We start from the raw sequence: 19,443 nt of genomic DNA on the forward strand, positions 1-19,443 counted from the left end.
CTCTAGCGAAGAAACGTAGCCTTTAGTGGAACTTTACGCTAGGACACTACAACCGGCCGTTAGAAATGACAAGGGGACTGCCTCAACCTACCGCCTATGCCAACACATAAGCCTTTCCCACAGACGGCGCCAATTGTAAGGACACGATTTGTAACGATCCGTAATAACGTTGGGTTCGCACGTAAAAAGGCCCAAACAATATCATTTATAGAGCGTGGGTTTGAAAGGCTAGGCCTTGGTCACAAGACAATGGATTTTCGTGGTGTTCATGCTTAATTAAAATCGTATTCGCCCTAGGAGTCTTTCTCCTGGAGGCGGGCTGGGAGGCTCTGATTTTTGGCCATTTTTCCCAGCCTCTGCTCTGGATTGCTTACTTTTCCTTTTATACTAGCATGTGTTCCTTATCCTTCGTCCACGTGTAGGATCGACTTTTCCAGGACTGATACTTGTCCCATCATCCCATATCCAGAGTGGTTGGGGGTGGTTGTAAAAGCTGGAGTGTATGGCTCTGTCAGGTGCAGAGTATTGAATGGCAGTAAGGGCAGCTTTCCCTGATCGTTATACTTTCCAGCGTATCCTTCTCTATTGACCTAGATATTTTAGATTTTTTCCAAGCTGCTCCTATACCGTTTTTGCCCTTCCTTCCAGTGAGACCTCGGACATGCTAAGGACTGAATCGTCCTCGGCTGTGTCCCAAGACTATTTTGTACTTGTATTACCGAGCCTGAGCTATAACCTTCCTCGGCTCGGGCCTTGAGCCCTAATGAATAAATGGGCCAGGGCCACAAATTATTGGGCCCCACAATAATAATAATTATTATTATTAAAAATGGCACCGTTTTGAAATAATTGAGGAGAATAGTTTTTCTTTAAAAATCGTATTCTAATATGATTTTAAGATTTTAAGTTTGAAATCTTGTGAAAAAAATATTTTCAAATAAATTTTATTGATCTGGCATGAGTTAATGAGGCATAATAAATACTTAAAAATCGTATTTTAAAAACATATTTTCAATTATATTACATTTTGCATTGAAATCGTGTTGAAATACATCATTTCAACACAACTTCAATGTAAAATTTGTTAATTTGTACAAATAAATTGCACCTACCCTCTATCTAAATGAGTAACTCATATAGGATTCCTTAATAATATGATTATGCATTTGGCCTTGGAAAATTTGTATACAAAAACTGGGTTTACATTGAACTCATTTAATGCACAATGCGATATAACTAAAAATTGTGTTTCTAAAACATGATATGCATGTGTACATTATGCCACATCGACTCTTAACAAGCAAGCAAGTTTTTTTTTCACCACTAAAAATCTTATTTCAAAACACAATTTTACAAAAAGGTTATTCCCACAAATAATTTTCCAAACAATGTAGTATTTTATAATAATTAATAATAAAATAGTATTAATTTGCCGAAAAATTCAAAAAGTACGGATCATGCTAGATTGATCCAAAACATAAAAATTTGGGTAAAACTTGTACCTAAGTACCTACTCAATCCATCTACAAATACATCTATTTCACAGCAAAATTTATGATTTGCTAACTTTTATAATTGTGAGTGGACAATAAAAAATGGTAGATTGACCACTTATAGTAAAGAATTTAGTAAACACTAAAATTATTAGTATCCACTTGAGCATTACCTGTTTGCCCAGTCTAGTTGTTGCAGTTGAAAGGGAAAAAACGGAGAAGATGAGCAAAGATTGACCAGAACATGGTTGTTTTTGTTACCTTAAACACGAAGACTTTGCTTAATAATAAAAAAATAGTGACTTTTATTTATTTATTGATTAAAAAAAAAAGAAAAGAGAGGTCCCGTCCGAGGTGAAAAAACCTGACAACGAAACATATAAAAAAGCGCGAGAACGGGAGGGAGGGACATAAATAAAAAAAATGTACAATAGACGAATGCCACGTGCGCTTCCTGAAACGCTTCGAAAGTTATATATATATATATATATATATATAGATATATATTAGGAAGCCTCTCTTCTGTTTTATTCTCTCTCTTTATTCTCTTCTACTCTCTCTATTTCAGAACCAAAAAAAAAAAAGAGAAAAATTAAAATTAAAAACCAAAAAAAATTTTGATTTCCATATTAGGTTAGGAGAACAAAGCCCTAGCTTTTCGTTGCCCTATATAAACAAATTAATATATCTGATCACAGACTCTGGAAAAAAAAAAAAAAAAAAAAAAAACTCTAAAAACTTTGTATTTTCAGAATTTTGTATATTTTTTTGTTTGTTGTTGTTGTTGTTGTTGGGAGACGGCAATGGCAGCGGCGGCGGCGGGGGCGACAGGTGGAGGGAGTGCGGAGGCGGCGGTGGGGAGTGGGGCCCAGTTGAGCCCGAACATGATTGGGAACCCATCGCTGTACGTGGGGGATCTGGATGCGACGGTGGACGAGACACAACTGTACGACCTGTTTAGCCAGGTGTCTCAGGTGGTCTCCATCAGGGTTTGCAGGGATCAGAACCGCAGGTCCTCTCTTGGCTACGCTTATGTCAATTACGCCAACGCTCAGGAAGGTCTGTTCTATTCATCCCACTTCTCTTTTCTCTCTCTTTTCTTCATCTTCATCTTCATCATCATCATATATACATATATATATATATATATATATTTGATTATATGTGAGGCACGATCACATTGTTATATATACGTGTATATGTATGTGTATAATATGTGCACGTGGATATTTGATATTTCTGTGTGTCTCTGTTTCTGTGCGAAAAGCTGCGATTGTTAATTCAGTAATTAAAAATAAATAAATAAATAATGATTTTTGGTTGTCAGTGAATTGTTGTATTGCTTTATTTTATTTTAATTTTTGTGTTTTGGGTATTTTTATTGTAATTATCTGGATATTGAGCTTTGGGTTTGATCAATTTTGTTTGGTGCCGTACTCATACTCTGTATCTGTGTCGTACTCTCTCGGTGTATGGTTACATTTATTGGGTTGATTCTATCGTATATTGTTCAATTACCTATAGAATTTGTTTACATGTTTTTTTTTTTTTTGGTTAGAATGTTTTTATTTTATTTTATTAAAAAAACTACTTTTTTGGGTGAATTCTGAGAGTATTATTTTTGGAATTGAGAACAATGTATGTTTTGGCTTCATAGTTTTGGACCTTTTTGGAATGAAAGGTTTCATCTTTAAGGTAGATTATATGTTTTTGTTTTCATTTTTATTTATTTATTTGGAGAATTTCATTTTAGGCTTATAAAAAAAAATGTTCCTTTTTCTTTTGGGGAATATTCTGAACTTTTTTTGGGGATTGGTGGTTTGTTTGATATGAATTTTCACTGTTTGTAATTAATTTCTTTCTGAATTTTAGTTTTTACCAACAATTTTTTTTTTTTAAACTAGTAGAAATTAATTTTTTTTTCTATTATTAAATGATAGAAAATTAATTTGTTTTCAACATATAATACTTACATATATTTTTTTTTATTATATGCTTGCCATTATACAGAAAATAATTGTAGAGTGGCGCTTAGTTTCCAAGATTTTTGGTAGTTTGAATTCAACTATGGATTTTTTTTTCCAATCAAATTCGTAGGATTTCCCCCCCCTTTTTTTTCAAAAATAACATTCCAATTATGCTCTTGGAAACAACAAATTAGTGAGTATTTACCTGTTTTGTTTCTCTTTATTGGTTTCCAAATTAATGTTTGTTTTGTTGCCAAGCTTAGCATTGACCCTGATCTGTTTTCTTAATTGCAGCTGCTCATGCTATGGGGATCTTGAATTTTACTCCTATCAATGGGAAACCTATCAGGATTATGTATTCTCATCGAGATCCTAGTATTCGGAAAAGCGGATATGCTAATGTTTTTATTAAGAACCTTGACACATCAATAGATAACAAGGCATTGAATGAAACTTTTGCTGCCTTTGGGACTGTACTTTCTTGCAAGGTGGCCGTCGATAGCAATGGTCAGTCTAGAGGCTATGGGTTTGTACAGTTTGAAAATGAGGAATCAGCACAAAATGCAATTACGCGATTGAATGGTATGCTGATAAATGATAAAAAGGTCTATGTTGGACTTTTTGTTCGACGTCAAGAGAGGAATCAACAAAATGGCTCACCGAAGTTTACTAATGTTTATGTGAAAAATTTGGCTGAAGCAACTACTGATGAGGACCTTAAGAAACTTTTTGGCACCTATGGTACAATCACAAGTGCAGTAGTTATGAGAGATGCAAATGGGAAGTCCAGATGTTTTGGTTTTGTAAACTTCCAGAGCCCAGACGATGCTGCTGTTGCAGTTGAGAAGTTGAATGGGTCCTCTACCAGTGATGACAAGGTTTTATATGTGGGGAGGGCTCAAAGGAAAGCAGAAAGGGAGGCCGAGTTGAAGGCCAAATTTCAGCAGGAAAGAATTAGCAGATATGAAAAATTGCAAGGTGCTAATTTATATCTAAAAAATCTTGATGACAACATTAATGATGATAAGCTGAAGGAGTTATTCTCTGAGTTTGGAACAATAACTTCATGCAAGGTATATATTGTTTTTAAGTGAAGTGATTTTTTCCCTTCTCTCCTGAATCCCAATTGGTCCTTGGTGGTTTTATTTGTGAGTCAATTATAATAATTGTTTTCTAGTAGTAACTTTTTGTTTGGCACATTTTTATTAAATATAATTAGGTAATGCTTGATCCACAAGGTCACAGCAAGGGATCTGGTTTTGTGGCCTTTTCTACTCCAGAGGAAGCTACTAAAGCTGTAAGTTACTAATTCATTTTCTAGGACCACTTGACAGACCCTACTTTTGCACCATTGCTTTCCCTCATGAATGTATGAATTTTCTTTCTCATTTCTGCTCAGTTGAATGAGATGAGTGGAAAGATGATTGGACGGAAACCTCTTTTTGTTGCTGTGGCCCAGCGCAAAGAAGATAGGAAGGCTCAGCTTCAGGTGATTTTTCTTCATACATATTTGAATGGTTATATAGGAAACATAGTTCACTTTGATGTGCAGTTGGGGCTTGCTTAATTTTGTGGAAATTTGATAAGGATGTTATAAGGAAGGTCTTTACTGATGTAATCCTAGTTATTAGTTGATAAAACAGGTGCCTACTTTTTGAATATGCAGTCAATGTCTTGCAGCCTTTTATTTTTCATTATCACACAAATGCTGGACATACTGGAATATCTGAGCACTTGTGTGGAAATTTGATTTTGAATCTCTAGAGCATTTCCTTGTGAAAAAGAGAAAGAAACATGAAAATGAACAATGGCAAGACTGTAATTTAGATGGTCTTGTTATGTCCCAAATGTGTGTCTTTCTCTGTAACTGGAAAATGCCAAGCTGTTAGTGCAGGAGATATCTCAGAAGTGAACAAATTTTGTTGCATTTTTTTTTTTGTCAATGACAGATACTTGTAAAATTAAAGAATTTTATATTCAAATCAACATTGTCTGTGGCGTTGCTGTCAAACTATCCAACTAGCAAATCTTTTCCATCCATTTCTACAAGTTTATACCCGAATATAAATTTTTCACTTTATGAATTTCTCTCTTGAGCTTCATGTTGAAAAGTTAATGGTACAAAATTGGTGATATTCTTTAAATCTTAAATTCGGCTATGGAATTTTTCTCTGAAATAGCACTTTATCCCCTTTTTCCCATTCTTAAGGGTGGAGGGTGAGATCATGGGTTTAAAAGTTAATGGGTGCACCGTGCACACGTAATTAAAACAAAATGCCTCTCAATTGTTTTTCATGATGGTTGGAAGTAGGTGTCATTACTTGTATTCTCTGTCAAATGTATCAAACTTGATGGACAATTACCTAAACTTTCTTCCTTCTAGGCACGTTTTGCTCAAATACGAACACCTGGTGGGATGGCACCTTTGCCTTCAGGATATCATCCTGGGGCACCCAGATTTGCCTCACAACAGTTGTATTTTGGTCAAGGTACTCCTGGCCTGATGCCCCCTCAGCCTGCGGGTTACGGCTTCCAGCAGCAACTCTTGCCTGGCATGCGCCCAGGTGTTGCTCCAAACTATATCATGCCATACCATCTTCAGAGGCAAGGACAGTCAGGGCATCGAATGGGCGTGCGGCGAGGAGGAAACTTTCAACAGGTGCCACAGCAGCAGCAGGTGATGTAACCAAACCTTCTTTCTTATCATTCTTCCCTCATTATCTGGGTTTATAACATTGGGCTTTAAGATTGCATGACTTCCTTAATACTTAATGAGGCTCTATAATACTAGGACCCTGCTTAGTAGAATAAAATGTAACTAAATGATGAATCTTCATTCAACAGGGCACTCAATGATATCTCCATTTTTAATGTTTGCTCTCTACTTTATAGTCATGTGATGGACACCGACCTAAAATTTGATAGATTCAAGTCTCTTTTGATTGTTACTTTGCACCTCTTGATGTTTCCAATGGTAACATCCAAGGTTCAAATCCCCCCACCACCCTATTGTAACTATCGAGTTATTTTAATTACTTACTGATTTATTCCAGAAGCTCATTTGGCCTTTCTTTTATTTGTTTACTTTTTATATTTTTCATTACCCAATTTTGCTGTTTCCTTTTTTTTTTTAATTATAGTTTTATAACTTGCTAATCATACCATGATGACTTTGTAGTCCAAGATAATAGATATTTTGTTTACCTCTAATATTGTTTTATCCACTCCTCAAATTTAGTTACTGCATCGTAACTCCAACCAAGGCTTTAGATATATGGGAAATTCTCGAAATGGCGTTGATGCATCTGGGGTTCCTCAAGGTGTAGTAGGTCCAGTGATGCCATTGCCTTTTGATGGTTCAGCGATGCCAGCAGCTCCTGTTGATATCCAGAGACCTGGGCCAGTGCATATCTCAACACTTTCATCAGCTTTAGCTTCTGCTAGCCCAGAGAATCAGCGTGTGGTATGCTATTCTTCTTGTCTTTTTATATATTGATTATGATATATGATTTTTTGAGAAACATTGTTTGACTGGAATGACCTATAGAGAATGTGATAAACATAGTCTTTGGAAAGTAATTGTTGTACTTGTTTCATAAAATTACAGATGCTGGGTGAACACCTATATCCCCATGTGGAGAATCTTGAACCCCACAATGCATCAAAGGTGACTGGGATGTTGCTGGAGATGGATCAATCAGAGGTAATCCATCTCCTTGAGTCTCCAGATGCCCTGAAGCAGAAGGTGGGCGAGGCAATGGAAGTGCTACGGAAAGCTGCTGCAACAGAATCCGGTGTTAGTGATCAGCTTGGCTCGTTGGCACTTGGCACTGAATGATTGAAGTGGATTTGTGAGGGTAAATACATTTAATTTATTTGGGAGCCCATTTTTTACAGGGCTTGATGAGCTGACATTGTTTCTGGGGTTTTCGCTAAAATTACTGTTTTTTTTTATTTTTTTGGGGGGGGGGGGGGGGGGGGTTCTATGTGGCAATTTGATTGCTGACATTTTTTGGGCTTCAAATTTGGTATGGAGGAGGGTATTCAAAGACCTGAGATTATTAGGGATTTTTTTTTTCAGTTTCTTTCTCCTTTAGACTATCATTATTACTATCATGGATATCTTAGGAATTAAGTTGGGATTTTTGTAGAATTTTTTAAACTCTCTCTCTGTTTTTATTTTTTTATTTTTTATTTTTTATCTTAATTGTTTTAGGAATCCTAACATGAGGCATGATTCTTCTTTTATGTTCAATCCATGAGAGTTGTGGCTGGAGTGGGAAGTTTATCTCGCCACCCCATGCTTGATGTGTAACACCAATAAGGTCTTTTTGAAAAGTTGATTCATAAATTTACCTAGGACTTCCCTTTGGATGTTGCCTATGTGTAGAGTATTATTCATATATTAATTTCCATTGGAAGTTGGTGCAAAACGGGAATGGAAATTCTGTTTTCACTGTTCATTGATGAAATGGTAATCAACTTGGAATACCTTACAGTCATAACCTCTTCCCCCAATTAATACAACCTGTTTATGGTTTTGTTCTCTTTGTACAAAAATATTGGGAAGAATAAAACTGCCTCCTGTAAATTATCAAAAAATAACTGCTTCCTGTATTTATTACCCCTCCCCTTCTCTGTCCTTTTTTATTTTTATTTGGGGCTCTCTCTCTCTCTCTCTCATCTTTAATTTAAGAAAGATACTCATTTGCATTCATGTTTGGATGAAAGAAAAGGAGATGAGAGTGAAGAGGGCTGTGATTTAAATTTAATTCCCCTTGTTTGATTTTTTTGATTTATTTTTAAAGAAGAGGAATCATTTTTGGAAAGAATGTTATACATCCCCCTTTTTTTACACATTACAAAATGTTGAAGTATATCAAAGGCTAAGGTATCTATTCCTCTCTTCTCTTTCAATTTTCAAAACATCTAAACAAAAAAGAGAAGTATTTCCTCTTCTTTTCATCTAAACTTCCAAACATAGCGTGTTTACATGGATGCAATTCACATCCGTATGAGAGAAGGGAGGATGCACAGCACAATGTGGAACAAGCTTCACAAGAAATCAGGGTGGACATCATCTTCAACCCTTTGATCATTGTTTATGGTCTCGAACTCCAAGGTATGGTAATGCAGCTGGTGTTCAAAATTCCTGCCACTTCCAAGTTGCAAGTTATCATTATCATCTTGCGCAATGTAGTCGTTCCATTTGGAAACCCCTTTGGCTTTGGTAGTTGGAAATGGAAGCTGAGGTTTCCTTCTTGGCTCCTGGCCTTCATCATCTTGTTTCATGCGGTCATTCCTTTGTGAAGAGCCCTTGGCGAAAGGCTGATACCTCCTTGGGTCCTTGTCTGCAATGCAAGACAGTCATGAGCCAACTCAATTAACATTCACAACACATGACATGAATTAGGATAGGTTCGGCTTTGGATAGCTCACCTGTGATAACTCCAATCTATCCCAACTTGTGATAACTCTAAAATCCAACCCAAATTAGAGCCTAATAAATATATTGGATTTTTATTCAAATTATTTATGCATATTATTCAATAAATGATCACAACTAAAATTCCAATTTCATCAAAACTAATCAAATAACATTTTTTTTACTTCAAATTATCAATAGCTTGGGTTGAAACCAATACCAAAGCCAAATCCAACCCAAACTTCAATGAAATAAATTAAGATTAAATTCAACCCATCAACACACGAAAAACCACTGGAGGTGAGGGTTGGGTTGTGTTAAGTTGAATCATCGAACCGGGTTTGTTAGGCGAGGTTGGATGTGGATGAACACCCCCTATTCAGGTAACACAAGAAATGATGCACATGCAGAAGGATAAAATGAAATCTACTTTTTGTTTATATCTAGCGATCAGATTCAGGCTTATGTATATATTTTCAGAAAGATAAAAAGAGAAATGAATATTTTCTTCAATATTTTTCTGGTTATACTTTGCATATAAATGAATCACATCACCAAAAAAGAAGAGAGAATTACTTGGGGAGATGACATTTTTGGCGGTGGAATTTCTGTTGGAGAAAACCGGCTTGTAAAGAAGGTCTGCATTGGCATTGAGTTTTTGTTTCTTGAACAAATCCTGTGGCAACTCCGTCACAATCTTAGGCTCAAAATCACTTTCTTCCTCAACCTGCTGCTCTTCTACTTCCACAGGATCAAGGAATTGACTCCAATCGCTGCTTCGTCTCTTGTTATTATGAACGCGATCGTCGTGGACAATATCTTCTTCTTCTTCTCGGAATTGTGGAAGTGGAAGTGGAAGTGGGGATGGTTGGGTAATGGCGCGGGACATGTTGAAGGACTGGACGAAGCCGCGGAGGTCCTTGGCGACGAATCCCTGAGCGAACACTTTGCAAACAGACTGCATTTGGTTGCACACCACGCACCTCCACTTGCTGATTTTCTTCTTCTTCTTCTGTTGCTGCTGCTTCACCTGAGACAATATCTCAACACAGATATTATATTATCATTTCATATACTAGTAATTTATTTATGTTTAGACAAAGATAATAGACAATTGAATAGATAGTAAAATTTTGCCTGCATTGTGGAGCATTGGCAGCATTGAACCGCGATGAACATAGTCGTCGACGACGACATTTCTCTCTCTCTCTCTCTCTCTGTTTCTTTTTTCTTTTATTTTGGAGGTTTTACATTTTGGGGGGAAATTTTGATTCTGAGACTTTGGCGCCAAAATTTTGAAAATTTGAGGCTTTTGAGTTTGGGCCTATAGTTGTTGTGGGCTTGTAGCTGCATTTAGCTGGGCCTATCATATGCTCTTCCTCTATTTCTAATGATTCCATCGGGACTCGGAAAATATATGGACTTATATAATTTTATTTATATATTTAACTTGTGATGACTGATATTTATCATTATGCCAAAATATTAATTAGTTTTTTTGTGTAGGCGGAATTTAAACTTTAGATATCAAGTTTATGGTGTTTGTTCTATAGTGATTACTCTTTATTATCAAGTCACAATACCAATTAGTTTTTTTTTTTTAATGGACTTATACTACTTTCAAAAGAAATTGAGATAGTTTAAAAACAAAACTTTTATGTCATAATTTTGATATGGTCAACTCTGAGAGGCAGAAGTTTCAAAATAAAATATAAAAATTGCAAATGGTGGAAGTGATAGACAACTACTTATAATTGACTACATCAAAATTGTGACACAAAAAATGTGCACTTATAAATACTAAAAAAAAAAAAAAATTAAAAGGGTTATATTACATTTGTGCTTTTTTATTTTTTATTTTTTTAATATCGAAATTAATCATTATGGGATCATTACATGTCACTGAATTGAATCAGCATGAAATTTGAATTATCCATGCATGCATATTGGTTTTGTATGCGAGGGCCGATGGATTTTACATAAATTCCACACAATAAGCATTTTTAATTCATATATTTCAATATAAAAAAAAAAAAAAAAAAAATCATTTTAGGCGATATTATTCTATTTTTTTTCCTATCTTGTCCTGTTTGCAACATCTCAAATGGGTAGAAGAACTTACTGCCTTGCTGGATTTGAATCCGCTGATAACCACAGGAACTTTCTACATAAAATTAGAATATTATATTAATAGGAAATAAAAGTTGGACTATATATAACCTACAGATATGTTAAACTTAAATAGCACTATACATAATAGCACTATACATGCAAAGTATGAATCACATTTGCACTATAATGATCAAATTACAATTTAAGATCTTCTCCCACAGAAAAAAAAAAAAAAAAAAAAAAAAAAAAAAAAAAAAACAGCTTATTTCAATCCAACGAACACACGTGTTCGGTGGTCATACACAAAACACTTATCCAATTCAATCAAAATAAAGTGGTATATCACAGTCTCCTACAATTCATTAAAAAGACTATTATATTAAGAAAAGAAATAAATGAATATAATGTCTTCCATGATTTCTACTTTGCAATTATTATTAAGAGAAATGATATGTCTTAAATTATATAAAGTTATTATGAAGAAAATTATAAAACAAAATTCAAATGTTTTAATTTATTTTCATATCAATTTGTTGACTTTTTCATTCAAATTTTCCTTAAATGAATTATTTTTAATTAAGTTGTGTTAACCTTCTTTTTATATATATATATATATATATATATATCAAATTTTTAATTCATTATTGTATCTTTTAATTATATATTTCCTTAATAAGCTATACTCAATATTCTTTTATGATTCATCATCTAGATATTTTGTTTGAATTTTTTTTAGGCAACATTTGTTTGAAAATTGACTCTATATATTTTTATACTACAAATTAAGGATTTAATCATTACATTTTTTTTTTATAATGATCAATAAAATATTTTGTTAAAAAGCTATTGAGCACTTTATGTTTACCATATATCAAAAGGAGAATGTTAAGGTACACTTTTTTTTTTTTTTTAATGTAACGTACCTATCTAATCTTAACCGCTAATATATGAGATTGCTTTATATATTATATAGTCAGTAGCGGAGTCAGAAAATTTTCTCAAGAGAGGCCATGTCAAATGTATCATTATATTCCAATAGCTTTATAAATCCGAATGACTTTGTTTTTGAACAACAATAAAATCTTTTGCTAAAGAGATTTATTTATATATTTTTATAAATTTATGCTTTAAATGCTCCTAAAATTAAGGACTTATATATGACCAAAAAAAAAAAAACCAATATTGAAAGGACAATAAAGGAGACAAATTGAAAATCAGAATTTATAGTTTTCTACACAAATTAATTATTGAAATTCAATGTTTAATACTTAAAGTCCAACATTGCTAAGGGACACATAGCTAGGCCTAGGTGGCATTGCATATATGCTCTACTTTATGAAGAGAACTAGGATTCTAATCCCCTCCCCCGTTTTTTAAAATATGAAATATACAAACCCTCAAATATATAGGGTCTGTTTGGATTGAACTTATTGTTGCTGAAACTGAAAACTGAAAACACTGTAGCAAAATAATTTTTAAATGTGTGTATAGTACCGTGGGACTCATTTTTAATATTTTTTTAGTCTATGAACAACAGTGTTCAACAGTGCTGCTGTCCCCTGAAAGTAACGCCTGCAGGGAAAAAAAAAAAAAAAAAAAAGCTAAAACGCAGAACTAAAAACGTGGGTTTCAGCCGAATCCAAACCCAGCCATAATCTTAATTTGCTAATTTGTTGAGATTTTATAAGAGACACATGTAAGTAATGACGTATATAAGATATTGGAGGAAACTAAACAGAATGTCCCAAATGATGCTAATCTATTTAGTTTTCTCCAATCCTCACATACGACTTTGACATTATCAATATGCATATTCATTCCTTCAATGAGACTTGGAAAATTGATACATACTAATGTAATGTTGGACATGAGATATTGGAGGAAACCAAATGGAATGCAATGAAAAATGCCAATCCATTTAGTTACCTCCAATTCTCACATACAACACTGACACTAACAATTGTTTACTCCTCCTAAGAGATGAAAGGAAACTAGTAGAGCAAACGTACTAGATAGCTAGTAAGAATGGATTTATTTGCTTTATTGACTGTACAAGCTGGTATTTATAGACTGTCCCAGTGGTTGAGCAACATGCAATTTACAAGAGTAAAGAAGTTCATGCAGTCTACATGAAATGCATGACTTTCATGTTAACAAACAGTTACAATTCTCACTAAACAATTCAAAGACAGGAAGTTCAAATCTTCATAAACAACATGACTTGCAAACGTACAAGTTAGTAGTTAGGCTCTCTCTCTCTCTCTCATTATTAGGAAATATCAAAACAATAATTATCAGATAAATAGAAGGCATAACACCATGTATTGATTCAGTTATGGGGTAAAAATTTTTTAAGCAAAAATATTATTGTCACAAAAAAGGTAATACAAAGGAGAATGGGAAAGCCACCTCATCCTTTTAGGCCCAATGAATGAGTATGATAAAGCAGAGCAAATTAAAACATAATTCAGTCTGCCCTGTCCTCTTGGAGGATCTCATGGGAATCAAACACAATTGAATTTATCTTTCCTAACTATATAATTCACGTCTACAGTCATTTTACCATTTTGTAATGCCAAAATTGAATCCCATCGCAATCTTCAATTATATACAGGAAGATAGCCTTGAAAGTTGAAATATTTTTCGCAGCAATTTCAAGGAGTCCACCTTAATCAATTAAGGAAAGAAGCTAGAGACTATGGCCTTGGTTATGGCCCAACTTGCACCAAACTTCTTTATGAGAAGTGGGGAAAAGGAAAAAGACCAATTGGATACATAACCCCCCAGCCAGTATAAATTTCTAATAGCCAGGATTCAGTTAGCTAATTAAATAAGTAGAATGAAGACAGTATTCAATCTCTCATCATCAGCAAACCACCTGGAATATTTGAGCTTGTGAGTTTGTTAGATTCCTTCCCCTCCTCATTGCCTAGAGGAATCAATGTGTAAAGATCTCAACTCCATGTGAAGGCTTAATTCCTGATAGATACATTTACTAGTAAAATGCAATGGAGTTTAAATGGTGGGTACTATCTGATCCAAAAAAGAAATCTTATTTATTTTATACATTTAACTCAAATGAGAAAATGGGTCAGATTCCACTCCAATTATTGTTGTCAGGGATTCATCTTCTTATACCCATAATGCCTTTTAAACCATTGGTCATCACTGTAGAAAACACTCAAGTGAATCAAGTGTTGCACTGTCCTATTGATTACAAAGAGGATCTCCAAAATGCACTCCACGATTGGCAGCTTCAAACCATAACCATTACACACATATAGAAACTAAAAAACTATTTTGATAAATTCAATTGTTCCGGTTAAGGAGGAATGATTTGAACTCTAGATGGACAGCTCAACCCATTGGCCTAACAGCTCCCAATAGAGGAAGACCCCAATAATATCACTCTTTCACCCTAAACTATTAGCCTAATTACATTTTATCCCCTAAATTATTGAAACACACTATTAATCCCCTAATTTTTCTTTCATAGTTGTATCTTTTGATTATACATTTTCTTAATAAGTTATACTCAATATTTTTTAATGATTTATCAAGAGCCTTGTAATTCAACTAGTTGGCACTTCATGGTGTTTTCAAGATATTTAGGGTTTAAATTTCTCTTCTCCGTAGTAAAAATTATTAAAATAAATATATATCTTAAGGAATTTGTTTAAAATTTGTAAATTTTATCTGATGAACAAGGGTTATTTTTATTTTAGAAAGGATAAATAAGAGTTAAAAATGGATAAAACTTGTATCCAGTGTATTTTTGTAATGGACATGATATGATTTGAACACGTGTCTACATCGTAACATGTTTGGTGTAAAAAAGCACTTGACACAAACGGTATCCTTTAAAAATATATTATAAAAATATAGGAAAATGCTAACGAATGTCCTTAGAATATTGGTTAATAATCCATTTAAAAGAAGTTTTTAAGGAAAAGAAAAAAAAAACAATTAATATTTTGACAATTTTTTTAATTTCCTATAAAAATGATATCAAAACTTTCTTGAAATTGATTGTTAACTAATGCCCTTCGTTAGCATAACCCAAAAATATATTATAAATGTATTTTATTAACAATATACGTCATATCATTCTAAAAAAAACAAAAACAACATAAGTCATAAAAAGCATATATTATTAACTACACAACATATTCTAATTGTCAAATTGGATATACTCCCCGTCTCAATATGTTTGAAAAGTCAAACATTTTAAGGGAATATCATTTATTATTTTGTTTGCCTTATAAAAAATGTATAAGTTTACAAAACTATCTTTAAATAAATTTATCAATTTTTTTTTCTTTTTTTAAGAGTTTTTTTTTTAATGAGGCAACTAAAAAAGTGTCTCAATTATATTGATTTTTTAAATATTTGTTAATTTTCTTTTCAAATAGTTTGGAAAATAAAGTAGTAACATAATAGGAATATTAATAAATTAACAACTTTTATTTTTAAAAATATGACAATATTTTGAGACATAATAAAATGGAATAGGGAATAAATAAACTAGGAGAGAATATATTTTTTTGATAATTGAGCCTAAAACAGGACACTCAATAATATCAAAAGATATTAACAAGTTACAATAATCTTTGACATTCCCAAACTTGATTTTATTCAAATTAAAAAAAAGTTCATCTTACAATAATTTTCCAATAAGTTGAAGAGTTTAGTTTTTCCTAAGCCAAAAAAAAAAAAAATTACATCGAAAGCCAAACCATCACAATAGGAAACAAATTTACAATGAAAACGTTATGAGAATTAACAGGAAAAAAAGAAAGAAGACTTTGATGGATTCCCTAGCATTAATGTGAAAACGACTTTATTTATCTATTTAAAAGCGCAATGAAAAAAGAAAACCAATTGCGTCTGGTATTTATATTAGATTATTCCTAAAAAAAATATCACAACTCTTATTAGATTATTCCTATATTAGATTAAACCCTTTGAAGAAGCGAAAACCCAATAACACATCATACGCAAAATGGCCTTGAAGTTACACTCTCACATTGAGAGAGTCCTGTGGGACCAACACCAAATCTCTCGCCGCGTCAGCGAGCTGGCCTCCCAAATCTCCGCCGATTTCGGTGGCGCCGCCAATTCAGACTCACCACCACCACCACCACCTGTCCTCGTTGGCGTGGCCACCGGAGCTTTTCTCTTCTTGGCTGACCTCGTAAGAAACATCGACCTTCCCATCTCCGTTGATTTCGTTCGCGCCGATTCCTACGGCTCCGGTACCATCTCCGCTGGGGCCCCCAAGCTCTCACTTGACTTGAAGGTTGATGTCAAGGGAAAGCACGTTATATTGGTACTTTCTCTCTCTCTCTCTCTCTCTCTCTCTCTCACACACACACACACTCATTGGTTGTCTGACTTTTTCAATAACATACCAAACAATGAAACAAAGGTTTTTATAGCTTCAATGTTTTGTTCTCTTGTCTCTACTGTACTACTATTGTTTTGGTTCTTAAAAGTTATTGGATGTTTCTATATTGGTCCTTTACGTTTTTTAATTTTCATTTTGGTCCATCATGTTTGATTTTTATATTAACTATGCCGTCCGTCTGTATCCATTAAAACTGAGAGTATTTGTGACATGTTTTTCTACTTACATCAATAAACTTTGTGTTTATTTCACGCATTTTAGAGTTAGTATTTCATGAACTAAATAAACATGGCTCAAAACGGAATCCAACATGAATGATCAAAATTAAAATTATGAAATATTAAGGGACTAAATGAAAACACCCCCAAACGTTAAAGATACAAAATTTACTTTAGCGGCATTTTTAAAAAAAAAAAAATTATGAAAAATATAGCATCTTAACATTGGGGAAAATTTGGAAAATAATATTATTTTAACAATAATTGTTTAAATTAATAGTGTTTTTTAATTATTTGGGAGTCTAGGTTTTTTTTTAATCGTGTTAAATCATGTTTTTTAAATTCAATTTTTTTTCTAAAAATTCAAAAGCTGATAAGGTTTTTGGTACTACCTTGTTCAAAATCAAGATGAGTGGTGTATGTAATGGTGTAGGGTATATAATTGGATGGACATGTTTGTTGTGTCAGGTTGAGGACATTGTTGATACGGGAAGAACTCTATCGTGTCTGATTGCTCATTTGGAATCAAAAGGAGCATCCTCTGTATCAGTTTGTGCCTTCCTTGATAAACCTACAAGAAGAAAGGTTCATTTTCAGCCGCTGGGTCAAGGAAAGTTTTACAAGGGGTTTGAGGTAACATCTCTATCCTATTACTTCCCCGTCTGTGTGTCTGCCACTTGAAATCAACAATATATTTCTTTTGACACAATATAGGTTCACTGCCAGGACTCTTTTAAGTACTTTGGTTTTGCTTTAGAAATTCACTCACCTAAAGGTTATGTGTTACAACTTACAACTCACTCACCAACCCCAGGACTACTAACTCTGCGGGTGAGATATAATTGAATTGCAAAACATAAGAGTAACATTGCATTTGATGCTCTCTCTACAGAACGAAATTAAACTAGGTAAAAGTTTATTTATTTTCATTTGTTTTCTTATTTGAAAATTATGGGCAAATAATAAAAAAGAAATATACAATTGAAGACTTTTTTTGATAATTCAATAGTTACAATGGGGTATAGGAGATTTGAATCGTGGATGTCTTGGACACACCAGGAGAAAAGAGAAAGGGAAACATTGTGAGTGGGGTTCAAAATCTTCTTCAAATCAAAGACAAAAACTTGTCTTTTGTAATACCTGTTGCTCTCCCATGCTATTTGTTGCATTTTAGATGTTGTAATTTTCTTAAGAGTGATGCTGTATGAATATTGAGTGATACTACAAGTTTAGTACAAACTGGCATTTTATCTATAATGGCGCCACATGATCTGTGCTTTATATGAAATGTAACGTGTGGTGCGCACTTCTTGCATTAACCAGCACTTATAATTTTCCTAGTGGAACTTCAGTAATCAAACAATGAACTTTTGTATTTAGATGTACTCTTGAAGCTGATGATCATTTACTCAAATTGATAATTTCTTCTCTTACAAGATAATTAAAGGGTGAGATTGTTGGTTCAAACCCTCTAGGTGTATATGTAACATACCAATAAAGCAAATTGTAGGCTCTTGAAAAATATTTGATTTTTGCTGCACTATGTTGACTTTTGTTTGGTATGAAATGTCATAAATATAAATATGTTATCATTTTCTATTTTCTTTTTGCAGTGTCCAGATTATTTTGTTGTGGGTTATGGAATGGACTTTGCGGAATTATATAGGAACTTGCCTTACGTTGGTGTCTTGAAGCCTGAATGTTACAAGTGATGTTACACTTCTGATCTTTTTTTTTTTTTTTGAGTCATTGTTACACTTCTGATCTTATTCCATAAGATGTATCAATAATGATTTTACATTTGTGAGATGATGGTATTCAAATACAATTGGAGTTATTTTGATGATATTTTTTTTCTATATTTTCTTGAAAATATTCATTGAAGCACTGGATACTGTGCTTTCTGCTTACACAGTTATATTCACTTTGTAATTCCAAACTTTTTGCACATCAAGTTTATTAGTATGGTCCTCTGTGAAATTAACCCCCTCTTCTTCCAGGGCTGCTCACTAGCTCTGAGTACGTCTGTACCCAGCATTAGGCTTTGTACATCCTAAACTTTCGAAAGTAAAAAAGAGGGGGATAATCAAACCATTGCTGTTATGATTGTGAACCTCTAGGACCTAGACGTGATGTTGCGCATTACAATTATCATGAGCATCTCAATTCTGATATTGTTTATGTAAGAACTACCAAAGTGGCATGTAAATTTAACTTCCAAGTATGAATTTTTGCATAATCTTGTATATCTACCTAGTGGTAGGTAGATAGCATCAGAATTTCTTTGACTCAGAGATTCTATTGAACTCAATGTTACCTATACGTATTCAAAGTACTAAAAAAAAGTATTGAATTCACTGAAATTTCGCGTTTACATCCGATCCTTGACACATTTATTTCATATTGCTCTCTATTTGTTTAGTTATGTTATGAATATGCATGCAATATGAAATTTGGCTAATCATGTAAATTTGGACTAATTGCCTGTGTAAGTTTAAAAGGTGATTAAGCTGTAAAATATGATTAAGGGGTCTAAATATATGCTAAGGAGTTATTAGGATTTATTTTACCTTGTTTTATGGTTCTTCATTCTTTCCCTTAGGTTAGACTTCCTTTTAAAATAGGATAAATCAAATTAAAAAATAATATGAAGTTAATCAATTTTTCATACAACGAAGGAGTAGCAATAAAATGAAATAACAAAAGAAATAGAAAAACATAGATTAAAAAAAAAGTACCATGCTTTAGAGAGAAAGAGAGAAACAAGAAGCATTTTCTCAAGAACCAAATTAAATAACAAAAGAATTAGGAAAATGTAGAT

The 19,443-nt window shown here is 33.4% G+C and overlaps 3 protein-coding genes across 3 annotated transcripts; 2 read left to right on the forward strand and 1 right to left on the reverse strand.

Moving 5' to 3' along the window:
• The first annotated feature begins 2,334 nt into the window (after positions 1-2,334).
• LOC115975494 (polyadenylate-binding protein 3-like) lies at positions 2,335-7,424 on the forward strand. Its single transcript, XM_031096281.1, has 7 exons — positions 2,335-2,552; positions 3,755-4,533; positions 4,680-4,757; positions 4,860-4,949; positions 5,844-6,137; positions 6,699-6,923; positions 7,068-7,424. Exons 1-7 carry the CDS (start codon positions 2,378-2,380, stop codon positions 7,296-7,298), a joined length of 1,872 nt encoding a protein of 623 aa, XP_030952141.1. The 5' UTR covers positions 2,335-2,377; the 3' UTR covers positions 7,299-7,424.
• Positions 7,425-7,899: 475 nt separating this feature from the next.
• LOC115975495 lies at positions 7,900-10,668 on the reverse strand. The gene is made up of 3 exons (XM_031096282.1): positions 10,023-10,668; positions 9,462-9,915; positions 7,900-8,811 (listed from the first exon to the last, which is right to left on the reverse strand). The coding sequence occupies exons 1-3, from the start codon at positions 10,080-10,082 to the stop codon at positions 8,516-8,518; spliced, it is 810 nt and encodes a 269-aa protein (XP_030952142.1). The 5' UTR covers positions 10,083-10,668; the 3' UTR covers positions 7,900-8,515.
• A 5,200-nt stretch (positions 10,669-15,868) lies between these two features.
• LOC115975496 (hypoxanthine-guanine phosphoribosyltransferase-like) lies at positions 15,869-18,481 on the forward strand. Its single transcript, XM_031096283.1, has 3 exons — positions 15,869-16,326; positions 17,091-17,255; positions 18,236-18,481. Exons 1-3 carry the CDS (start codon positions 16,000-16,002, stop codon positions 18,332-18,334), a joined length of 591 nt encoding a protein of 196 aa, XP_030952143.1. The 5' UTR covers positions 15,869-15,999; the 3' UTR covers positions 18,335-18,481.
• The last annotated feature ends 962 nt before the right edge of the window (positions 18,482-19,443 follow it).

The sequence above is a fragment of the Quercus lobata genome, chromosome 2 (genome assembly GCF_001633185.2).
Source record: "Quercus lobata isolate SW786 chromosome 2, ValleyOak3.0 Primary Assembly, whole genome shotgun sequence".
Taxonomy (NCBI): Eukaryota; Viridiplantae; Streptophyta; class Magnoliopsida; order Fagales; family Fagaceae; genus Quercus; species Quercus lobata.